The sequence below is a fragment of the Cucurbita pepo genome, chromosome 11 (assembly GCF_057944985.1).
Source record: "Cucurbita pepo subsp. pepo isolate OVF chromosome 11, ASM5794498v1, whole genome shotgun sequence".
NCBI lineage: Eukaryota > Viridiplantae > Streptophyta > Magnoliopsida > Cucurbitales > Cucurbitaceae > Cucurbita > Cucurbita pepo.
The window spans coordinates 5,780,399-5,802,789 of NC_141808.1; the positions used below are offsets into that span (position 1 = coordinate 5,780,399).

General features: G+C 35.5%; 2 protein-coding genes across 3 annotated transcripts; both read left to right on the top strand.

The window, feature by feature from the left end:
- The first annotated feature begins 2,544 nt into the window (after positions 1–2,544).
- LOC111805351 (U1 snRNP-associated protein usp106) lies at positions 2,545–15,048 on the top strand. Of its 2 annotated transcripts, XM_023690399.2 has the most exons (14): positions 2,545–2,834; positions 3,155–3,207; positions 4,211–4,379; positions 4,470–4,533; positions 6,957–7,036; positions 7,157–7,310; positions 7,507–7,568; positions 7,708–7,770; positions 10,042–10,100; positions 10,435–10,516; positions 13,389–13,435; positions 13,521–13,763; positions 14,629–14,686; positions 14,765–15,048. In XM_023690399.2, the coding sequence occupies exons 1-13, from the start codon at positions 2,688–2,690 to the stop codon at positions 14,645–14,647; spliced, it is 1,242 nt and encodes a 413-aa protein (XP_023546167.1). In that variant the 5' UTR covers positions 2,545–2,687; the 3' UTR covers positions 14,648–14,686; positions 14,765–15,048. The 2 variants fall into 2 exon arrangements, with proteins under 2 accessions (XP_023546167.1, XP_023546166.1); XM_023690398.2 differs by having other exon boundaries at positions 2,547–2,834; positions 14,629–15,048.
- A 3,238-nt stretch (positions 15,049–18,286) lies between these two features.
- Positions 18,287–21,983, top strand: LOC111805659 (putative protein phosphatase 2C 33). The gene is made up of 5 exons (XM_023690808.2): positions 18,287–19,088; positions 19,772–20,161; positions 20,260–20,377; positions 20,837–21,060; positions 21,160–21,983. The coding sequence occupies exons 1-5, from the start codon at positions 18,843–18,845 to the stop codon at positions 21,637–21,639; spliced, it is 1,458 nt and encodes a 485-aa protein (XP_023546576.2). The 5' UTR covers positions 18,287–18,842; the 3' UTR covers positions 21,640–21,983.
- The last annotated feature ends 408 nt before the right edge of the window (positions 21,984–22,391 follow it).

Consider the following 22,391-nt stretch of genomic DNA (forward strand, 5'->3'; position numbering starts at 1 on the left):
TTAAAGAATAAGAACAGGGTGAAGGAATGAATGAATCTTTACTCTACCTTCAATCAAACAAACAAAGACAGTATAGGTTCGGTTACGGTTCCAGAGTTACCTATTTGAAAGAAAGAGATTTGTGTAACGTCTTGGTGTACCGAACTTGGCTTATACATTCTCGTACTATACTGCATCTGCCAGCCGAACAAGTAAGTAAGGGATTCCTCATCCGCCAGCCGAACAAGTAAGGGGGAGGAGGTAAACAGGAGGATCATCAGGTCAAGATCACAACTTCCTCTTCCTCTGCTGATTGCTTTGTCAAGCCTCTCCCTTCCGGATTTCACTCTTTTACTCTCCCGCATTAAAGAAAGAAAGTTGTACGTGAGCTGGGTTCAGAACGTCGTGAGATAGTTCGGTCCATATCCGGTGGGGGCGTTAGAGCATTGAGAGGACCTTTCCCTAGTTTCAGTCTTGCTTGCTTGTTTCTTACTGGCAGGAGAGTCCAAGAGTTTGGTCAGTAGTTCAGTCTCTTTCATTTGTCGAGTCTTGAAAGCAAGCAGTAGAAGAAGCCGAGGGTCAGGTGAAGGTTCAGTAGTTCATTCAGGATGACGAATCGAGAGTCTTTACAGTGAAACCCTAGTTCAAGAAGAGATGAATAAAGGCGGGCCGCTTCAACGGGGCCTATTCTCTCTCTTAATAGGCGGCAAAGCAGAATAGGAAAGGGGTCGAGTGATTAGTGCATTTTTAGCCTTTTTCTAAAGACTCTCATGTGAAGTGAATGTAAATAGAATAGAATAGGTGTTTGTCGGTCTCTTCTCCTTTCTGGAACTCTTTTACTCGATTGTCAGAAACAAGAATGATCCTATTCAAAGACTCGGGAAAGCCGCCCCTTCATCAAGTCAAGACGAAACTCAAGCAAGATCAATTCTCCTTAACTCAATCACCTATTTATTCCACCTTGCTCGTAAACAAGTCAAGGGTCTCTTTCTCTTCTCTTTTCTTGAACAGTAAACTCATGAACCTTCTTTCACTCCTCTCCTGTAAGGTCTCGCTGTTGAACTCCTCTCCCTTTGGTCGAGCTGTATAAATATAATAATATAATATAATATAGTAATAATAAAAATTGATTTAAGCAACAGTTAGATTCGAATTTATATTTTGTAAAAATAATTTTATTTAGAAATATAATAATAAGAAAAAACTCGGTTACTCTTTCAAAATTATAAAAGTCATACTTTTATAGATTTTGATTTGTCCATCATTTTGATTTTAATGCCACATCATCTGTCGAGTACATTGTCTAGACTGTAATTTTTTTCGTTTTAACTCTGATTTGAGTGATTGAAAAGTCGTTAAAATCGTTATTTTCAACCTTATATGACAGTTCAACATACTAAAAATAGTTAATAATTAAAAGTAGATTTATTATCATCAAAAACATCAATTAATGGATTGAAATTAACTAAAATGAGATTAAGGGCAAAAAAGCCAACCGTAGAAGGAGGGCATAAGAATATAAAAATAAGACATTTCCAATAAGGCATTATAGGTTTTAGAACAAGAAACTTAGAGAAATAGAAATGTTTCTATTAGCAATAAATGTCTCACAGAAAATCCCTCGATTTTCGGAGAGATTACATGAAAATATTTAATTATTCCTTTTATTTTTATTTGATTTAATTTTATTCTAGAAACTCGAATCCTGATAGGGTTGTGTCTCTTGATCATGATTTAATTTGATTTAATTTTATTTTAGAAACTCGAATCCTGATAGGATTGTGTCTCTTGATCATGATTTTGTGCATGTATTACATGTGTAAATGGTCATGGGTCTTCCAACAAAGCTAGTTGATTTTGTGCATGTATTGCATGTGGATATGGACAAGTGAGGACCTCATCGCATGGGTATACTTAGTAAGCCATGTATCGCATGTGGATATGGACATAGGGCTTTTCAACAGAGATTTTGCTCCATAACCTGCCTGAGAGGGGGCTATGAGCTATAAGTACATTTAATAAGCCATGTATTACATGTGAAAATGGACATGGACCTCTCGACATAACACAAGTACACTCAAACATGTATTGCGTGTGGACATGGCCCCTAATAGGCTCATAATCCATGAATCCACCTTGAGCACGGGCACACAAAGTTGTTCCCCATATGGGTACACTCTATTTAAATTTTTTTTTTTTTATTGATTCCAACTCTGGCGTCCATCTCTTGTGCCCAAATTCTACCGTCAAATTCCAATTAAAACTCTTGGAGTTAGTCTTTGTTTTCATCGTCTTCTTCAAGTTGCATGTATGACTAATAAAAAACCAAGTAAGAGCTCAGAAAAATATTTTGTTCATTTTATCTCTACGGTATAATAAATTTATGGATTTGAATATGATACTAGTTAAATTATTAAATTATTTATTTGAAAAAAATGATTAAAATGGAGTAGTAAATAAATTAAATATATTATTGAGGCTAAGTAATTAATAATAATTATCAAATTAATTACTTGTATCGTCCTCTATGGCGGGAAAGACAATTTGGCAATCCGCTTCCACCCAAATAACTGAAAAAGATTTGAACCGGAAGCCCCAAATCAAATCCAGCCCTAATTTTGTATTTGACTCCGACATCCTCGCTCTGGAGCCGAGACACCCTTTGTTGAGAAGGTTTTCTACGCAGAGAGAGCTACGGAGAGATAGCCATGGATGCTTTTAGAAAGCAACTAGACCAGCTAATGGGGGCGAATCGAAATGGCGACGTGCAGGAAGTTAGCCGCAAGTACTACGACCGCGATGTGTGCCGCATGTTCTTAGTTGGCCTTTGTCCCCATGAGCTCTTCCAACTCACGGTTAGATCAATTCAATCTTTCCTCTATTTCCTACCTAGTTTTTTGTTTAGGGACATCTTTTGTTAGTCAGACCACCCGGCTACTGTTTTGTACTCTTTCATGTTAGTGTGCTTGTGTTGGTTTATCTGTTGGGAAAAATCTGGATGATCAACCATCTGGAAATGGAATGGTGGAAAGGAAAAAATGCTGAAGATAATTTGTTTTAATGTTGTGGGAAATTGGTTTCTGCTATCAACGATTTGTGTTTTTTCCTTGTTTCTTTTTGTTAACAGATCAATTTAATTTTACAGTATTTTAACTAAATTCATATTCCGTTTCAGAAAATGGATATGGGTCCATGTCCGAAAATCCACTCCTTGCAGCTTAGGAAAGAGTATCCTCGATAAAGTTACAGGCCACTGTGTTTGTTTTAATAGCATTGCTGGAATTACTCCGTCATATTTCTTTTATGCTAACTTACTATCGTGCTAGAGCCATGGAGTTGGTTAATATGCTATCATAATTTGGCTTCGAACTGGAACTTTAATTGTGCGCTGGTGGATTAAAGAGTTTCTGAAAGGAGACCTATTCCATTCAGTCAACTCTATACTGTATTTCTCTTATAAATATTTATATTTTTCCTTTGATGACTGTAATTAAGGCATGCCTTACCTGCAGCTTATTGATGCTACTTCATAAGTTCATTTCTACTTTCAAACTAATACTACTTCTCCTTCATGTGGGGATATTTGTGTTTATTATCTTATTTCAATTGACTGATACAATTCATGGATATATGGACTAAGTTGAATCTTTTAAACCTTACGTTTACTTCCGTTTACTTCCATTGCATATAGTACTTGTCGTACTGTGTACCTTATAAAACAAGCTAAATGCTTCTTGGTGGTGCATAGTTATAAAACAAGCTAAATGCTTCTTGGTGGTGCATAGCTACAATGATGTATTTTGTTGTTATCCTCCCTCTTGAAGCTCTCTTGGGAGAGGGTTCTCTCTTTCCCTTGCCCTTGGGCTGTTTAAAAAAAAAAAAAAAAATTGTGTAGGCTGTAAAAATTTTGTTTTGGCAGTTTGTTGGGAAAACCTAAGCATATGATTCATTGCCTAACATTCAACTAGAAAGAGAAAATTTTATAGTCCTCTTAGAGCGGTAAGAAGTTATGAGTTCAAATAATTTTTGTATTTGTGAATATACCTTCGCCAATTTGTTTTTAAGAAATATCTGAAAAACCATTGCTGAAGATGTATATATTTTTACCCATCTAAATCTAAATTAGTTTAAGGGGTTCCAAATTACATAAATGGTAAATCAAATTAGGCAGAATTGGAAGATTTCAATTCTACTTCATTTGTTCCACATATGTTCTTTTAACTCTTTCTAGATACGAAGAAGCAAAGACTAAAGGAATTCATAGCTATGACCGAGACTTGGAAGATGTTATAGATCGTCTCATTATTGAGTGTGATAGGAAAATTGCTAGAGCCTTGAAGCGACTTGAGGAAGAAGATGCAAAGGCTGCTATTGCGATTTCTGTCACTGAAGTCACCCAGGTACTTGTTAGGGCATATAGTGAAAATATAATTATTTTATGATGATACATATATATTTTTATCTATTTATTTAATTGATTGTTCTTACAGATACCTGAGGTACTTGAGTTATCAAAGCAAATTAAAGAGAAGTTGAAAGAAGCCGACCAATATGGTATTTGCGTTTTAATTGGTGGAAGCGTTGGATGGTTTCTTTATCTAGTTTTTCTTAAATGCCAAGACCTATTCCTTCTCTTTCCATATCATGGTTTGCTTACCTTTTTTTTTGTTGGAAATAATAAGAGTTGTATCAAAATGTGGATGATCCCAATCTTTTTATAATTCTCTCTCCTTATTACAAGTGGTGTATTATGTTATTCCTTTTCATTTAGAACTGCATGTAAGAATACCTTGAGAGATGTGTTTGAGTTTTAGGATTGTATACATCTTTTCACCTTTCTATCTATAGAGATATAGGTCAATGCTAGTAAACACAAACATTTTGTTTGTAGCCAAATGTTCATATTTGATGTGCTCTGCACAGACATGCTTGAACATGTAAAAAAAACATCTGAAAAAGAGTGCCTATTTCTTTTAATATTTTTTGTATGCATTCGGATCAATGTTTTTTAAAGCTTGAGGTGCACCAAAGCGCACAATGAACAGAAAAACCCCTTTTTTTATAAGGTGCACTATGTATACCAAATACATAGGAATACAAGTATATAAAACATACATGGAAAGAAATGAACAACTAAGAAAAGTATATACAAGATAAAGAACATTCAAATATTATTCTTTCAACATAGAGTCAATACTACAAACAAAAGAAAAAAGAAAAAAAGAAACAATCCAACAATAATCACAACTGAGAAAGAGAGAGAGAAAGAGAGACCTAGAGGGACAGAGAGAGCTTACAGAAAATTAGAGAAAAGAGAGAGACTGAAAGAGAGAGTGCTAATGGAAGAAGAAAGAACACCAAGAGCGAGAGAGAAAGAGAGAGAGAGAGCTTATCAACAATGTAGGCTGCAGCGAGGGTGAGTTGATGGCAAACTATCGAAGAACGGAAGAAACAATAATTTTATTGATAAAGGAAATTCACAAAAGAGGTAGTGCTAACTCCCGAAATTCTATTGTAACTAATTCTTCCACGAGCTATAAAAATATGTAAAAAAAAAAAAAAAAATAGACAGAACAAAAAGAGAGAAGAAAGCCCTAATGCAGAAACCTTTGCGTTTAGGGTTAGAAACTTAAATAAATAAATAAAAAAAAAAATTTGAAGAAGCTCTAAAGGCATGTGAAGTGAACACACAAGAAGAATGTCTTTCATTTTTTTGAGGACCTTTGATTTTGTTTTGGCTCATAACAAGGACTTCTCCTCTATGATTGAGGTGGTGCTTTCGAACCTTCCTTTTCGTGATAAGTTCTTTTTTTTTTTTTTTTGTCGTTTTTTAGGATGTTCAGGTAGAGAGGAATGATAGGATTTTTAGAGGGCATGAGAGTCTGGATATGAGCCTTGGGAGTTGGTGCGATTTAACTCTTCGATATGTTGTACGTTAATCAAACTTTTTTTTTTGTAACATTATTTTTTATTGGAGTCTTTTCTTTTAATTAGGGTGGGGCCATCAATTTGCGTCCTTATTTGTATACCTGCGCATAGAAATTTTGAGATTTAGGAATTCATCAATGAAATATGCTTCCTTATTTGTACACTTGCAATGCTCTCCTATGCTCTTTTGACTTTAAATATTGGACAAACTGAAGGAAAAGACTGACCCCATTCAATGATTTTTGTAGTGCTGGTTTATTTTTCAATGATATTTTGGTCTATAGTCTAGATTTGCAACCCATTTTAAACATTTCGGGCAGCTATGAGGGACAATCAATTTTTTTTTTCTAATTAGTTTTAAGAAGTCTTGCTTTGCTTATGGTCGCATCAATTTTGGGCACTGGGTCTCGTCTAGGGTGGAAGCTGATGTGGAAAAATGGGAGTGATCAATATTGGACCATTTCTACATATCTCAAGGAATTCTAAGGCTTTTGGGTCTTATGGGTTACTTTCAACAATTCATGGCAAATTATGGAGCCCTAGCAGCGCCATTAGTAAAGCAACTCAAAAAGACTACTACAAGGTTTCTTTGGACCTTGATGGTAATTTTAAGCACTTATTTTAAATATGTTTTCTAGGAGTAAAATGGGAAATTGAGTGACTGAGTTTGTTAGTAGTGCATGTTCCTTACATGCAGTAAATGGGATAGTGGGTAAGGTATTGGTTATTTTGGAAAAGACTAGTGTGTGACGAGGTGGCCGACCCTCTTGAATTGGCTAATAGAATTGTGGATGTTCTTACCCCATTTTGCTTAGTATATGTAAAGAAAAATCACCAATACCTAACAGTTTATAAGTTAATTTGAGGATATTGTCTGTTTTTGTTACATCAATTCAAAATATTTCTTCATCCTTTCCTTTCAATTTTCTGGGTGTCTTTATTAGGTATTAGAGATTCTAAAGTTGTTTTTAATTTAATTGATTGCTTCTAGTTTTATGTCCTTACTTTTTGGAAGTCTTGTTGAGAAGTTGAGGTGTCAATTGTTGCAGATCTTGAGGGCAAAACAGATCTTAAAATTCGAGTTTTGGAGGTTATAGATGAATTGAGGACTAAAAGAGCTGACAAACAGGTACATCATCATCTATGTTATTATTTTAACCATAGCATGTGTTTCATAGTTATTCTTATTTTTTTGTTTTGTTAACATTCAATGTGAGTTATCTAACATTTAATGTGTCCTTTTTAACAGTCCATGCTTCTTTTAGACGCTTTCAACAAAGATAGGGCATCTTTGCCTCAACCTCTGCCAAACCCTCCACCTATGGCTCCTCTACCTGTTGTAGCTCCTGATCCTCATACACAGGAGATGATAAATGAAAAGTTGAAAAAGGCTGAGGAACTCGGTAAGTCTTGTTAAAAAAACATCTGGTTATATTGTGAATTTACTTTCCGAGTAAAGTATGCCATTAATTGTTTTTATTGGGTTTTATTTATCTTATCATGTTTTTTCAGTTTGTTTCTATTGCATGGGGATTGGAAGTTCGTTATTTTGTAGCTCTTCCGATTAGGGGTGATAATCCATATTGTTCTCTCCTTCAGGTGAGCAAGGAATGATTGACGAGGCTCAAAAAGCACTAGAGGAAGCTGAAGCACTTAAGAAGGTTTGTCTCTGGTTCCTGCTGTGGGAGTGTAAACCTATGTTTTCTACTTATAAGGATGTATTTTTTTAAACTCATATTTTTAATTGTATTTCTAGCTTATCCTGTTATTTATGGTGGTTATTTTGTTGTTCATTTACAGTTGCCTGCTAGGCAGGAGCCAGTAGTGGATTCATCCAAATATACAGCTGCTGATGTGCGAATTGTGAGTCAACTTTTTTGCATGAATCCTCCTAATCTCTTTGGCCAAATATGATATTTCTTTTCCACTGAAAAGCTAATGTAGTATTAAAAATATGAAATATGCAAAAGAAAAGTCTATTTATGCATAAAATCGTGGAACTAATTGTAACGACCCGACTTTTTATACATATAACGGTCGGAGCCATTAAAAGAAATACAATTTTACAGTTCAAAATAAATTATAAAGATGTTAAAAATAATTTATAAGATCATGTGCGGGGTGCCCTTTAATAATAATCTAAAAGACATGCAATTTAAATAAATAGTTCAACAATAACTTAAAACAAAAGTTAACATCAGTTTGACTTCCTAGTTCCCATAAACTAGGAGGCATCTAACACAATTTAAATCAATGAAAAACTAAATGCGAAAACGTTCTATCAATGAAAACATAAAATCTTCAAGTTGCCCATGACTAACTTCTCCACCCTGTTTGTCACTTCCGTGCCATGGTCTTGCCTGAAAAACCTTTTAGAAACAAGGTGAAATACTCGGTAAGGAACTCCTCTATTGGGGTCAAATACATAAATCATCATATGGTTAATCAAATGAAATTGAGGGACCTTAGTGATTAATTACCCGAAACACAGCGCGTAATTTTTCCACTAAACCTATTTTCAGAAATCACTCCTCAAAGTGGCCATAAGTGGCTGGTTATATTCACACAGCTTAGAAAGCACAGTTATTTTTAGCTACCCACACCCATTTGTCCTCTATGATGTAGGATGCAAAGGTGAAAGAAGGGCATCCAATTGCATCCCGTCCAGAATTTCCCCATGCTTAAGAGTTCTACCAAGCTTTAAATCCCAAAAACAAAGATCAGCGCACCACATATCATCCAAAGCTGCATCTTTGTGTGAAGTTTAAGTAAAAAAGGAGTGACCCTTCCAAGAACGGTAGAGGCCCCATTCCCTAAAGCAATTCTGATCCGATCAGTCACCAAACCCTGCTGTTTCAAGATGAATCTCCATGGTCCCTTGGGAGAATTCAAAGAGGATCTTTAAGTGTAAGCGTTTAGAACTGAGGGTCCATATTTTGCATCAATAGGTTTCTCAAAAAAGCAGTTTTCCGCTGTTATGCTGCCTAATTCATTTGCAAGGAGAGCCTGATTTCTATCCTTTAAATTGTGTATGTCGAGACCTCCTTGGTCCAAGGGAAGGACGACAGTTTCCCAATATACAATTTGGAGGCTAGAGGCATCCTTGTCACCCCTCCAAGAAAGTTTCGAAAGAGTTTCTCCATGGATTGACAGCTTTGTTTGGCAACAGGAAAAGGGATAAGTTAGAGGGTAGGGGTTTGATAGTGTAGCTCAGAGGAGAGAAAGTTTACCCCCTTTGCCATATAGGAATAGGTCCACAACAATAGCTTTTTTTTTTTTTTTTTTTTTCAGTTTTTTCAACAATGTGGGACCAAAAAGAAATGGATCGATGAGGACTATTTGGGGGGAGGCCCAAATAAGTGTTTGGGCACTTTCTAACCTTGCAACCAAACGTCTGAGCAACAGGTTCAAGCATAGAAGGCTCCAAATTCATCCTGATAACCTCTGATTTTTGGCAACTTAGGTTCACGAATCTTTTTCAAACTCAAGGACAACATCAAACAAATTTTTGAGAGTCCCCAACTAATGAGATGAAAAAGGAATTGTGTTGTTTGCAAATTGAAGGTGATTAATAGAAAAAGGACCCCTCCCCAGTTGGAAGCCTAATTGAACCACACTCTCTTCAGACGATCATAAGCCTTCTAAAACAGTCCCACTCCACCACAATATCAAAAAGAAAAGGGGATCACGGGTCATCTTACCCGATACCTCTCAAAGCAAAAATTTTACCCTGAGGCTTTCCATGGATAATAATACATTTCTTTTCAATGAGATACAGCCTTCGATCCATTTAATCCAAGTGGTGCCAAAGCCCATGCAGTCAATGTTTTCTCCAAAAAAAAAATCCCAATTGACCTTGTCAAATGCCATTTCAAGTTTGACTACAACCCCCTCTTCTTTCAAAACCATTCATCATTAAAACTCATTTGCCAAGGAAGCGTTGAGGATTTGATGCCCTCCAATGAATGCTGATTAGAATTCCGTAATAGTGGAAGGGAGGAATTTCTAAGTTTCTTATAATTTTGGAATGTATATGAGCTTTATACTGTGACTTCTGAGTTGATTTTAAAGTATAAATTGTGCAAATTTATTTATATCGTGTCATGTAATCTCACTTGTTTGGAATTTACCCAGACGGATCAAAAGCTGCGTGTATGTGACATCTGCGGGGCTTTTCTAAGTGTTTATGACAGGTAAATTTGAGCTTACAAATTATACATGTTCTTTTAGTAATCTAAGCTTTTCTCAGGAAAATGTAAAGTTAGTCTTTGGGGTTTCCTAGTGCTCAGTTTTGACCAGACAATTATACCTCCTTTTCCCCAGCAGGCTTTTGGGCCCAGTTTTACGAGGATAACTTTTCCAGCTAAAGACTGTGCGTTATTTCTGTTTTTATTTGTGAATCATGCTATTGTTCCTTAGAATGTTATTCGGAACCATGCATTACATGTTTTTGTAAGTTTCAGAATGAAGTTAAATTCATGAATTTTTGTTTTGAGTGTTAGACCATTTAATTTCTTTTTCTTTCAGTGATCGTCGTTTGGCAGATCATTTTGGAGGAAAACTTCATCTCGGCTACATACAAATACGTGAAAAGTTAGCAGAGCTTCAGGTTAGATAATGTTATTCCTGTGCATGTTATTACCCATTTTTTGTTATATATACATGATTCTTGCGGGGGGGAAAGGAAAATAAAATTGATTATATTTTTGCCACTAGACTGGAAGATGTGTTAATGGTTAGTTACTCAAGTGTTGGATGTGTTATGTATTGTCATCAAATGTCTTTGGAGTTGTGTATTTAAGTTGGTACTGTCAATGGGTTCAGGTGCTGCTATATGTACAAATTCTACCATAGAGATTCTGAGTTATACTTTATCTGTGAGTTTTTCTTTCCTTAAGAGACAAATGAGTTTTTCTTTTGTGACACGAGGAAATTAGATGGCTCTTCATGTTCTCTGATTTGATAATATCATGGTACAACGGATGTGAGCAAATAAATAATGTGATGTGGGGCTAAAATTAGAGATGACAGGAAAACCAATCAATTTATGTTGGATCATATTTGACGGTTCACTTGATATGATTAATTCCCCTGGTGTGGGGTGCCCAAACCACAAGTAATGAAGTGTCGGTGTCGGACATGCTTGTTGAAGTGTCCATTTTTTGGACGCATGCCGACATGTTTGAAACCATGAAAAAATATTTTTAAAAAAAAATCTTTGGAACCCACGTCGTCACATTCTGAGAAGAGAAAATAAGAAAGAAGGTTAGAAGAAGGGAAAGTACAAACCCACACTGTCTCTTAAATAAGAAAGAAGAAAGGTAGAAGAAGGTGAAGAAGAAAACCCACGTTGTGTCTCCTCCTGGGATGAGAAATAAGGAAGAAGAAAGGGTAGAAGAAGGGACGGTACTCTTTCAATAAATGAAACAGTTTGTTTTTATTGTTGGAGAAAAGTAAGTATGGCGAATGACAACCATGCAACAGCGAAAGGTATGTGTTTTGTTAAGTATTAAATAATTCTGTTAACATTTCAAATTTTAACTGTTTTCATTCTTGAAAAAAAAATATTTCACAATTTAAGATTTTAGTTCTTTTTTAAATCTATATTAGTTTTTTTTTTATAAGATAAATGTATATTAGTTATAAATTAATATTAAAATAGACAGGATATTGTTGATGTTGATTATCATATCTCTTCTTTTTAAAGAATTGTACAGATTTTTTTTTTTTTTTTTTTTTTTTTTTTTTAATTTTTAAAATTTTAATGTTTAAAGATAGGGAATGTATTTTGGTAAGCCGATAATATGTCAAGCTATATATTTGTGTCATGTACGACATGTTGCGTGTCCACTTTTGTGCTTTTTTTTTTAAGCTGGTAGTGGCTTAGCCTGTGATAAACTCCGAAAATTTAAAACCCTAGAGCCAATTGAAAGAGAACTAGTCTTTGAGAAATGTTTTTTTTTTTTTTTTTTCCGTAAGAAACAATTTCATGGGGACTCTCTATCAGAATACAGCTGCAAAGTAGAAGGGAAAACTCTCCTATTTATATAAAACTGACCACCAAAAAAATAACCTGCATGCTAGTACCTCTAACCAAATAAGAGCTGTTAGCTAAACTGTGGCTAAAATTCATGTTACCCTAAGATCATCCTAAGTTATTCTTCCAGCTTCGGAAAAAAACTTGCTCTGGCAACAGAATCTTCTTGGCACGAGGTATTCTTAATGGAAGTATCAGAAACTTGATTTCTTCTTAACGAATGAATAGATTTGAAATCTTAATTATCAGTTCATTTAAGTGTAACATAATGCTGTTGAAAATTTTGAACCCTAATTGATTTTGATAATGCTGTTGAAAATTCTGAACTCTGATTGATTTTGAATCAGGGGTGTAAATTTTATTGGCCAGCTACTAATGGCATCTATTTCTAGATGTCAAACAATTTAACGTTAGGCAAGTGTCTCATGCAGTTGGTTGAGAAATGAATACATTTAAAGGCATAAGAACGATATTTTTTCATTATTATATGTAATTGTAAGCTTTTTATTGGTAGAAGATGCAAGCTTTGATTGTGAAAAGAGGTGAGACGTGATATAAAATTTAACAACATTGATGATTCCTTGCCTGCTCTCTTTCTCGAGTACCTTAATCAGCTATCAATCTTATTGGAGCTATGCATAAGATTTTATTTGTATGCATACTTCTTGGTTATCAATCTTATTGGAACTATGCATAAGATTTTAATCAGCTATCAATCTTATTGGAACTATGCATAAGATTTTATTTGTATGCATACTTCTTGGTTAGTCTCAGTGGAATTATTATTTGTATCCATACATCTTGTTTATGCACTTTTCAATTGGCCATTAGTGTCTTAGTGCAGCGTAATGTAATGCAGTTTTGTTTTTTTTTTTTTTTTAATTATATATGTATATATTAAATTCAATCAGAAACCAAGCTTACAAGGGAAATAAAAAATGAAAACCCTCAGAAGGAGCCAAACTACAATAATAAGGGGGCTACAACTAAACAAACCAAATGAGACCTAAATGATAAGTTTAAAGCTTTACACCCTAAGGCTCTTGGCTCAAAGAGAGGTGTGAAACCCAAGAGGGGATTACATCTCAATGGGTCTTTCAATCCCCTAATTCTTTAATTGTTCATTTTCCTCAATGGAATGGTTCAAGTCTAATATTTTTTTTTAAGTTTAGGGGGGTTAATTAGAATATGATTCTAACAGCTTATAATTCAAGGGTGTTTTGGCATTTGCGTTTATTTATTTATTTCCTTTTCCAAATCATGCTTGTGTCCAGAAGATGTATTACTGTTGTGTTTATTAACGTAGAGGTATACAACCTGAGATTAAAAGCATACCTTGCTGATGATTATTAGTTAGGGATATCTTATGCTATTGACGTGATGTGATTTGCCATTGAACTACCATGATGTGTGGTTTCTGTTGTATTTATTTTCACTTTGTTAGGAAGAAAGAAACAAAAGCCACAAGGTTGATCGACATGATGATCAGCGGTAAATGTTCTTATACCTGTTTTTTTTTTAATAATTTTCCCTTTTATACTAGTATGTTGTTCATTACCTAGATGCTCTCTTTCAGATCAAAGGAGTGTAGTAGAGAACCTGATAGAGAACCTAGTAGAGACCATGACCGTGGTGATAGTCGTGACCGTGGAAGGTTTAATGACCGTAGGAGCAGGGATCGTGATAGGTATAATGATCGGGATCGTTATGACCGGGAACGCATTAGAGACTCAGATTGCTCTTATGATTCTAGAAATCGTCACCGTTCACGCTCACGGTCAACAGACCATGAACGTTCAAGGGACTATGATCGTCACAAGTACTGTTCAATAACTATATCAACTTGATCTTGTGTCATTTCTTTGGCCATCGTTCATATTTCACACGCTGAGCAAAATATATCTCCATGATATTGCATGAACATAGCACACGATTTGCAGCTAAACAGCCTTGAGTAATGAATTCTTCATCCTTCAGAAAATTGAGATAACAACATAGTGATTACAAGTCTCCTTGGATTAAATTATATTGATCACATTTATCAAGTTGATACCCTATGTTGTAAGGTCAAATAGCTAAGAATCTTTCGACCTCTTTAATATACATTTTGTATTATCTTCCCCCTTATCAGTTTTACTAGGAATTCATAAGTAGGAAGTACTCTGTATTTGTCTTTAAGAACTATGAGATCCCATATTGATTGGAGATTTAAGAACTATGAGATCCCATATTGATTGGAGAGGAGAACGAAACATTCTTTGTAAGGGTGTGAAAACCTCTCCTATCAGACGCGTTATAAAACCTTGAGTGAAAACTCGGAAGGGAAAGCCCAATAAGAGGACAATATCTGCTAGTAGTGAGCTTGGGCTATTACAACCGCTCCATTTTTCTAGAGCTACTATTTTGTTTCCGTTCTCTTTGCTTCTGGGAATATTTAGGACCTGGGATGCTCTTTTCTACCTACCTAATCCAGGAATTCCTTACCCATTGCATATGCATACATATATGTATATATTGGTTGGATTTCTTAGAAATTCAAGATTTATATTTATTCTTAATTAATTTTTAATACCACATGGAGATCATGAGCGGCTCTTCATGTTAGTGTTGTATGTAATCAGTTTGTTCCTTTTCCCTTTTACCATTTCCCCCTCAATTCTCATGGGTTTTCGCTCTTTGTGCAGGCGCCGTGACCGGTACTAAACAGTTTTTACTGTGGATCCAATGGAAGTGAAAGTACAGGTTCATGTTCTGTGTTTCTTCCTCTATTTTGATTGCAGTTGGCTGTATCTTCTCTACTGAATTTATATTTACCACCAGGAGCTTATTTTGACAATAGATTTGAGAGAGAGAGAGAGGTATGGTTGTGCTGATTACTGGAATTTTGTATGTAGCTGTTAGTGGGGAGTAGTTTCCTTGAGGTCTTCTTTTAACACATGGGCTTAAATTATGGGATACATCAATTCTTCATATGCTCATTGGGGAGACTTCATCACTGTATGTAAGTTGGTAACATTTGACCTATAACTATTGACCGACCACCGTTTCATGTATTTAGAACCAAAAATCATATGCAGGCCTGATGAACAATTTGTTTCTTTTAATGTTCTCCCTTTTGAATTCATGTTTTTTTCTGCAGTTAACTTGTTTTGAATGGTATCTGCCTCATAATCTGAAAATTCGTTATGAATTACTGCTAAGTTCTAGGAAAGAAACAGGTACGTCAACATAGGCTGCTGGAAAGCTTAGCCTCAGTGTTGGTGTACGTTGTTTTAATTTGGAAAAACAGATATCAAATTTAAGCTGTGGTTGGGTTGAAATAATTTTGAAGCCAATAGATTGTTGCAAGCCACAGAATCACACATTTCTGTAGTTGAATATTATTTAGTTCTGTATTTTTCATGAGGGGATCTGATTGTGTTTGCGCTTGTGAAAATGGAAGAAATGTTTGTCACTCACCCTGTGTCATGGCATAAGTTTGCTCCGTTTTCTAAAAAAATCAATCCTTTTATTTATATTTTTGAAATATTGGAATACTTGTTTTGACTTTTTTAGATTTTTTAGATTTTTAGACCATGTGTTTATAATGAGAGTTGCATAGTTGAAGTATTAGTAGGATTTAATGAAGTTTGTTATGCATACAAATTGGTAAATTGATTGATTGAGGATATATTTTGTTAATAAACTATCATAAGTGGTGTGAGATCTTACATCGGTCCGGGAGAAAAATAAAATATTTTTTATAAGTTTTAAAAATGTTGAGAGAAAACTCGAAAGGGAAAGTCCAAAGAGGACAATATATGTTAGCTATGGGCTTGAACTGTTACAATTGGTATTAGAGTTAGATGCCGAGAGATGTGACAGCGAGGAGGTACAGCGAGGAGGTTGAGCTTGAAAGGAGAAGAGAGGCACTTATATGCTGGACTTAGAAGGAGGGTGGTTTGTGAGATCTTTAATTGATTGGGGAGGAGAACGGAACATTCTTTATAAGGGTGTGAAAATCTCTTTTTAGCAGACAGTTTCAAAAACTCCGAGAGGAAGTTCGAATGAAAAAAATCAAATAGAGCGATATCTCTTAACGGTAGGCTTGGATTATGGTAATAAATAGCTGCAACCATTTATTTCAACCGAACGGATTAGGATGCCCACTTTGATTAATCCATAGAATTTTTTCAACATTGAAAGGGTGCTGCAAATTGAAGTCTATGCACTGTGCTTCCATGACATTGCCAATTACGTCATTGGCAAAGTGGAACATTGCAAGGATTTTTTCCCATGATCGGACCCATTCTCGTAGATGTTAGGGCTAGATGTGTCATTTTATAAATTCTAAAATAGTGTTACACAACACCATATGAACATTTTAGAGAGTAGCACACAGCAACGAAAGTGTTTCAATGCAAGTATTTACGGCCTACATTATTTCGAGATGCAATGGAATTTGCTATGCATTGTGATAGGTGTAAGTGCACGGAAAAAATTTAGTCCAAGATGAAATGCGAATGATATACATCTTAGAAGTGAAGTTATCTATGTTGAGAATAAATGATTTATTTACCATATTAAAATCAACTCTGATTTATCTCGAATTAGACCCAAACTTCGGCCAAACAAATGTAGACAAAGTTTTGAAAAGTCTTATATACATTTTTTTATTTATTTAATAGATTTAATATACATTAATTATTTTAATATCTAAGTGTTGTATTATTTTTTAATTTTTATTTTTAATATATCTAATATATTAAATATTAATTTAAATACTTTAAATTAAATATGTAATATTTTTTTTTTTTTTTATATTTAATATATCTTCCTAGGTTAAATATTAATTTCAACAGTTAAAAGGTATAAACTAATTCATTATTAAATTAATCTATTCTCATTAATTAATTATAGGTCATTTCACTGTCCACCTAAAATTATACGCACGGTAGAACAAGTTGTATCCATGGATATAATCATTACAAGAAAGTCAATTCTTCACGTGTTATTTGTAATTACAGTTGGGTTAAAGTTCGTTTACTCTAGTGATTACATCTTACACCTTAAGTACTACTTGACCCTCTAATGAACAATTTGTTTATAATCCAACCATAAACGAATTCTCTCTCGAGTCAGTCAGAGGGTGTGACTCATTGGTTAAGTCTCGAAATCAACATTTAAGGGAACTACTCATCTTTTTACCCTATATGAGGAGTGCATCTCATCTCGTGAAATTATGTTCTCAGCTCCCTATTTGGTCAAGTCCCCAAAATGGTAGGTGTATTGAATCAACTACAAAAGTCATTCTCACCTATGCAAATAAAAGAACAAGTCATCACAGTTAGGAGTTCATAACTCACTCTAGATTAAACGAGTTGCATATGATCATCCTATGAAATATTAATCTCTTCAATTTAACGGATTTATAAAGAGATATCAAATATTTTATGGTTTAATCTTATACAAACTCATTTTATAGGGTACCCTCGCTCACATGTCTCCTCCCCATGAACAATTTCGATAAAATCATTTGTAATAATTACAAAGTGAGTCATATCAATAATGTTACCAATATAAAACACCCAACTTTATCCAATATACTATAACCCTATTAGGTTATTACTTGAACATGATCGGTTCAAGATTACACTAATAATCTTAGATTTATTATTAAATTACAAATAAATGAATCAAAATTATGATTAAAAACTAAATAATTAATTATGAGCTCCTAACAAGTACTAAATATTTTTAATATCAACCATTCTTCAAAATAATTTTCAAATAAAAGACAAAGCTATGGTGCGATAGTGATGAGTGATATGGTGTAGCCAGTCATAACAACACCGAAGATTTCATGTATTCTTTTGTTAAAACATTTTTACTTATGTTTTTTTTTTTTTTTTTTTTTTTTTGTTAGAAAACTTCTAGTTTACGAGGACCACGGAGTTTAAATGATTTGAATGATGATGCTTTTTAATTGAAATTCAAATATTTTTGTTTTGAATTGGTTCCGTTTAATTTAGTAAAATTAGATTTTCTAATAATTTTTTCATAGTAATTTTAAATATTATTTGGAGCGATCCTTACAAAGTTAGTTTGTATTGGTTTAATCATAAACTGATGGAAGAGTATATGAAATTGGTTTGTAGAAAGAAGGACTACTCATTCCAACCACTCCATCTTGATATGTGTCAATCATATCTATTGATATGGATATTATAATCCTTTCCGACGACATGCTCGGTCTAAAAAGTGGGCGAACCGACCCAAAATCTTATAATCCAGAATAGATTCAACATCAAATTTTAAAAAAAAAGTAGTGGAAATTAGGCAGAATTTGTGAGAGTGATGAGAGAAAAGTCCAAAAACACGTTGAATGGGAATCTGTTCTCAGCCTGTAAACGTTGAATGATTACTTTGGTGGTTCCTATTTGTTCTCTCTACATTCAACCATTTCCGCTTGTCTCTCTGGAATTTCCTTTTCTTTCTCCCCTTTCTTATTGGATTCGATCGCCTCTTCTCTAATCCATTCCGATTCTTCCGATTCCTAGTCGCCTCTCTTCTTTTTTCCCATTGATTTCAGCAATTTCGGGTCTCAAATCCAAACCCCATTTGTATGCCGAACTAGATTCATCTCCACTTTTTTCCGCATCCCCTTTTGCGATTCATCCAGGAAAAAGGGTTGAGACAGAGATTTTCGCATTTCTTCTTCAACCCAATTTCCGGATTCCGAAATGGCTATGTGAAGGTTGCGATGATGAGGTAGGATCGAAAGAAAGGCCTTGTGTCCCGAATCGGGTGGGACAGAAGAGGGTTCCTGACGGATCGGTACACAGAAAGTGGTGGGCGTTGGGAGGTCAATTGGGGGGTTGGTCTGGAGTGCATTCTAAGCATTGTTAGGGCACTTCGGATGGGGTCCTGCTTGTCTGCGGAAAGCAGGAGCCCCATTCCTGGTTCCCCAAACACTCCGGCTAAGCACCGTCGGAGCAAGAACAGTTCTAAGAGGCGAAATGTTTCTCGAAATTCCTCCTTTGGGGATTCGTCACTTCATCGGATCCCCGGCAGGCTGTTCGGCAATGGTGCCACTGATGTGGCTTCTCTGTTCACGCAGCAGGGAAAGAAAGGGACCAATCAAGATGCCATGATTGTTTGGGAGGTTTGTTCTTCTTTATTTCAACTCATTTCATGCTGGAAAACGAATGTATATCCATGAGTTCAATTCAACTGCTTGCTTGATTGCTTGTTTCCTTCGAGTCTGTTCTATTAATTAATTATCTGATCCAACACAGATTGCTTGACTTGGGTTGCTTCTTTTTTACCCAACTTCTGTGTTTTTCCCCTCAATTATGTGGATGAAGATCTTTTTAGAAAGTTTCATCATGAATTTGAATCAGGGATCTCTTAGATTGTCTCAATAACCACCTGTGCAGTGGACGTCCTTTGTGTTGAGGATTGTTGAGAGGGAGTCCCACATTGGCTAATTTAGGAATGATCATGGATTTATAAGTAAGGAATACATCTCCATTGTTATGAGGTCTTTTGGGGAAGCCCAAAGCAAAGCCACAAGAGCTTATGCTCAAAGTGGACAATATCATACGATTGTGGAGAGTCGTTATTCCTAACACTTTGGTGTCGGTGTCTGTATGTTTGCTTTTGTATACTCTCTTTTTGTTCATGGCTTCTTGGGGTGGGGTCGAATTTTAGGTTATTTTCTTAATCTTTTGTCCATTTTTCATATAATAATAGAATGTGCATAAACATGGCTTGATCCCTTCTATCTTAAACTCCAAACATCTCAATATACACATTTGCTGACTCTGATTTTGATTTGGGTTCCAGAATTTTGGCTCTAGAACTGATACGATCTTCTGTGGGGTCTTTGATGGCCATGGTCCCTATGGTCATATGGTTGCGAAGAAAGTGAGGGATTCCCTTCCTCTGAGGTTGAGTGCACATTGGGAGGTCAACTTGACCACTGATGATGTTCATAGAGAGACCAGCCTTAATACAGCAAGTGTAAACTCAGACGAAACAACCTCCTTTTTATCTGCTAATGAGGAGTTCAGGGCCTCCACCGATCTCGATGGAACGGAAAAGCAACCTGAAATTTTCCATACTTTGAAGGAGTCATTTCTTAAGGCTTTTAGAGTTATGGACTGGGAGCTCAGAATGCACCAAACCATAGATTGCATCTGTAGTGGCACTACAGCAGTGACTTTCGTTAAACAGGTCCCGTTTCGTATTAGAAAGGAAATGATTGGAATTTAGTTTCGAATAAGAAATGTGTGTTGTTTCTTTGCTCATAAAATAGTTCCTTTGTTTTTCAGGGTCAGGATCTTGTCATTGGAAATGTTGGGGACTCCCGAGCCGTTTTGGGTATGAGAGATAAAGATGACTCTCTTGTTGCTATTCAATTGACTGTGGATCTTAAGCCAAATCTTCCAGGTCTTAGCTCTTTCCTCTGTAGAGTATTATATTAGGGGCTCTACATTGTTGTTAAATATTGTTGATATGGATGAAAATGAATGGAAGCCGTAGGAAAAAGATCTTCAGATTACATATAGCATATGAAATTTACTACTCTCTTTCTTTTTCTCATTTGATTTTTCGAAATCGCCTCCCATGTTTTCAAAATTTTTAGAAACAATTTTAGAAACGTAGGAAACGTCGTTTTGATGTTTTAAAAAACGAGCATCTTGGATTAATGTCCTGCACTTTTCTGGAAAAAAGTGTTCTATTTTTCGTAGTGTTCATTGTTTATGAAAGTACTTAGTTTTCTCGAGTCGAAATACTTACAATCGTACCGTATGAGGAAGTTTTGGACAATGGATTATATTTCTCGAATCATAACTAGCTATCTCAGTTGCTGAAGAATTTTTTATGGAAATTCTTTTACCATAACAGCTGAAGCAGAGAGAATCCGTAAGTGTAAAGGTCGTATCTTTGCTCTCCAAGACGAACCTGATGTTGCTCGAGTCTGGCTTCCAGACAGCAACTCTCCTGGACTTGCCATGGCGCGGGCGTTTGGAGATTTCTGCCTCAAAGACTTTGGTCTTATCTCTATACCTGAAGTATCATATCGACGACTCACGGAAAAAGACGAATTCATTGTTCTGGCTTCAGATGGAGTATGAGATCAATTTCTTGTACCATTTGCTTTCAAAACTCGATTTTCCTCCCATTTTTTCTCATGTCTGGAGTTTGGCTTCTTGTGTTTCATTTTTCAGATATGGGATGTTCTGTCAAACAAAGAGGTTGTAGATATCGTTGCATCAGCTCGAAAACGTACTACTGCAGCTCGAACTCTGGTGGAGACTGCCATTAAAGCATGGAAACATAAGTACCCAACTTCTAAGATGGATGACTGTGCGGTCATTTGCCTCTTCCTGGACTCAAACTACAGCAATTCATCATCTGCTTCCAATAACAAACTGGATGAGCAGCAAAGCTTAGTAGATCAAGTCAGTACAGCAGTTGTGGTTGAAAATCTCTGTGGCCCAAATGGTCTGAATCGTTCAGGAACCATCAAAACGAGCAAGAACATTTTGCAGGATGGAAGCGAAGAAGAAGAAGATGAATGGAAGGAGGAAGAACAGTCAGAAATGGGAATAGAATGGTCTGCCCTGGAAGGGGTCTCGCGCGTAAACACTCTGGTAAACCTGCCGAGATTCGATCCTGGAAAAGAAGATAAGGCCAGCCGGAAGTGATGGAAGTACATAAGATTCATCAATGCCTCCATTTTGGTACGATTTTATTATATCTCATTTTTCTTGCATCTGTTGTTCTGTTTAGTGAGAATAAAAGGAGTCATAAAAATTGAAGTTGAGAGAGGTCGGACCGGCCTTATTAGTGTGTCTGGGAAATCTGTCGACTCTCTCGTACCGGTAGAAATCGAGTTTTGTAGAATATGATAGTAGATAGGTAAACGACTTGGCATCGGTTATCGTTCTCATAAATTTCCTTGCAAGAATTGTCTGTTATTTGTAATGTTGGCAATAAATTTAGTGATTGTAAGTAAAGTAAAGGCTGTAGATTCAAGTTGGTTTGCAAATCTTGTGTTGAATTTGGTTTGATGTATAGGCTGCACATTGTTTGAACTTTGTGAGGCCCCACTGCTTCCATGGCTCCTCACTTTTGCTTTCATGACACCCATTTCCTTCGGTGCTCGTTTGACTTAAATCATTTGTAATAATTACAAAATAGGTTGCATCAAAGTATTATCAACAAGATAAGACATTTAAGTTCATTCATAACCTTTTGTACTATTTCTTGAATATGATCCCTCTCGTATGTCAACTAGTATATACTAGTTAAGATTATGATTTTTCATATAATTGATCGTATTGGTGCATGCTGTATGTCCAACATGTTCTCTCACTTGTCTTAGAGATAAGATATTTCTCGTAACCCTAGATAAAAGAGTCTTTTTATATAGATCAGAGCAACTATTATTAAAAGT